The sequence below is a fragment of the Pinus tabuliformis genome, chromosome 1_2 (genome assembly GCF_031772625.1).
Source record: "Pinus tabuliformis cultivar Carrire ecotype Pingquan chromosome 1_2, CPIR1, whole genome shotgun sequence".
Classification (NCBI taxonomy): Eukaryota; Viridiplantae; Streptophyta; class Pinopsida; order Pinales; family Pinaceae; genus Pinus; species Pinus tabuliformis.
Genome location: NC_142298.1, coordinates 114982932 through 114985510, shown reverse-complemented (window position 1 = coordinate 114985510; position 2579 = coordinate 114982932). Strand labels below are relative to the sequence as shown.

Here is a 2579-nt window from a genome sequence, read left to right as displayed (position 1 = left end):
GCCCTAGCCACCTCTGGCTCGCCTTCACTGAAGCCACAAATCGATTCAGACTTCCAAACTCTTGGCAGCGCAGAAGGGCAGCGCATCTCTTGGCTGCTGGGTGTTCCTCTGTGCGCCCTCGTGGCTGCTGCGCCCCTGCGCACAGCACTGAGGCGCTCTCTCCATGGATTCTTCAGGGGGCCTCTCCACTCCGCCTCCAGAGGTGATAGCCTTTAAAGTAATGATCGAAGCAGCCGCGCCATCGGCGACTGAACAGAAGTTCATCAAGAAAATGGAAAAAATCCCTCTAGTGGCCCTTTCTGAAGAAGAGACGTGCAAGGCAGCTCTAAATCTAGCAGAGAGAGGCCTTATTGGGCAGTTCACGGGTCTCTGGCCCTCTCCTAAATCAGTAGAAGACTGGACTCAAAGAAACTGGAACCCCCTGATCAAAGAAGGCGTCAAAAGTTACTTTGTAGGTAAAGGATACTTCGTCTTTGTTTTTGAAAGCATAGAAGATAGAAGTTTAATTTTCAGAAATGGCCCATACTTTATGGGACCGCAGGGACTGTATTTGAACAAATGGTCCCCAGATTTTGACCCCTCCCAAGACGTCCCATCAGCTGTCCCGGTCTGGGTGAGACTTCCCCACCTGTCGCTCCACTGCTGGAACCAAAAATCCCTAGAGAATATCGGAAACGCGCTGGGTAAATACATAGACAAAGCCGCAAGAAAAGATCAGTACTCTTGTGCCCGCATTTGTGTGGAAGTCGATCTAGAGGAGGGGTTACCGGAAGCAATCAAGCTCACTGTCGCCGGATGGACGCATATCCAGGAGCTGGACTACGAACAGTTACCTTTCAAATGCAGACACTGCCACGGGCATGGACATTTCGCCAAGCACTGTAAGAAAAGGGCAGAAGAGCAACCAGACAAACAAAATGGGGAACAATGGACTCTAGTTCAGAAAACAACCCTACCAAAAAAAGGCACTGGCAAAGGAAACACATCAGGAATCCCAAGCAGCTCTAAGCCTATTCAGGAAGGCGAAGCAAAAACAAAAGAGACAACAAGCACTCAGATCGATCCTGTTGCCCCAGAGCAGGAAAATCAAGCACAGGAAGAAAGTACCCCTCCAAGCAAAGAAGGAGAAAAAGCAGGTCAAGCCGAAGTAATCCAAGGCAGCCCATCCAACCCTTCATACGGAGAAGTGGCAAAGAAAAAAGCTGTAGAAAGCTCAGGTTCATCGGAGGATGAAACCTACGAGCGCCCCTTCAAAAGAGTTGGAAGGAAATCTCGAAAAGAAATGAGAGAAGAAGAGGCAGAGAGACTCAAAACCCAAGGAAGCCAAACCACAATAGAAATGTCCATCGGTCGAAATACCAGACCAAGGCCTTCCAAGGGAGGCCTCAATCCTCCTTTCAGTAAATAATGAAGTTAGTCTCTTGGAACTGCAGAGGACTGGGGAACCCCTCTAAACTAGAAGCAGCCAAGGATCTACTCAAAACAGAACCCTCAGAAATCCTCATGCTCCAAGAGACCAAGATTGAAGGGCAAGCCCTTCTAGGCATTAGTAAGTCAAAGTGGAATAAAAATACAGGCAAGGCAATTAGTGCCAGGGGTACCTCTGGAGGCCTTGCTACTCTTTGGTCAGACAGCGTTTTCAGCTACAAAACTCCAAAGGCACTCAGCACTGGATCTATACAGAACTCAAGCATAAAGCTAGTAAGTTGAACATCTCTCTATTCAATATGTATGTCCCTGTTAACTATTCTAAGAAAAGAGATTGCTGGAACTCTCTTTCAACTTTCCTAGAGCAACATTCCCCAAGCAATATTATTTTAGCAGGAGACCTTAACATAGTGCTGAATCCAAAAGAGAAAAGGGGCGGATCAGGCAGCAGAGATCCCATGCTGGCACTTGTGGAGGAGCTCCTCCAGAACTGGGACCTTCTTGACTTCAACCCAATTCGCGGGAGATACACTTGGTCAAATAATCGAACTGGGTCGGAACACATAGCTACCCGCCTGGACAGATTCCTAGTCCAAAGCACCCTCATGATGAACAAAAAAATCATCATATCAAAAATTTTGCCTAAACTAACCTCAGACCACAAGCCAATTCAGCTTCTTCTGGAGGATGAAGAAGATCTGGGGCCCATCCCCTTCCGTTTCAGTCCGCTTTGGTTCGAAAAAAAGGGATTCATGGATACAGTGAAAGCTGCCTGGGCTAAACCTGTTACAGGATCCACCAGCTATATATGGGAACAAAAGCTGAAGGCCACAAAACTAGCATTGAAGGAGTGGATCAAAAAGCCAGACCCCACTCCAACCAATCAAAGAAAAGAGGCAGTCCAGACGCTGCACTCTCTGTAGATAAATCTGGAAAATACTGACATTACAGCAGAACTACTAGACAAGGAAGTAAAAGCACAACGTTCCACATACCAATCCTTCCGTGCTGAAGAAGAACATTGGAGGCTAAAATCAAGAAGTCTTTGGTTGAAGGCGGGGGACCGTAACACCTCATTCTTCCATCGACAATACAGAGCTAGGCTGTCCCGCAACTATATAGCTGAAATCAAAACTACGGAGGGCCAAGTT

At 47.3% G+C, this 2579-nt stretch overlaps 1 protein-coding gene across 1 annotated transcript; it reads left to right on the top strand.

The window, feature by feature from the left end:
* The first annotated feature begins 1727 nt into the window (after positions 1–1727).
* Positions 1728–2351, top strand: LOC149204781 (uncharacterized). The gene has a single exon (XM_089397209.1). It carries the CDS (start codon positions 1728–1730, stop codon positions 2349–2351), a length of 624 nt encoding a protein of 207 aa, XP_089253335.1.
* The last annotated feature ends 228 nt before the right edge of the window (positions 2352–2579 follow it).

Excerpts from the sequence above, each read along its gene's own strand:
- LOC149204781 (XM_089397209.1), top strand. The coding sequence starts at position 1,728 with ATGTATGTCCCTGTTAACTATTCTAAGAAAAGAGATTGCTGGAACTCT.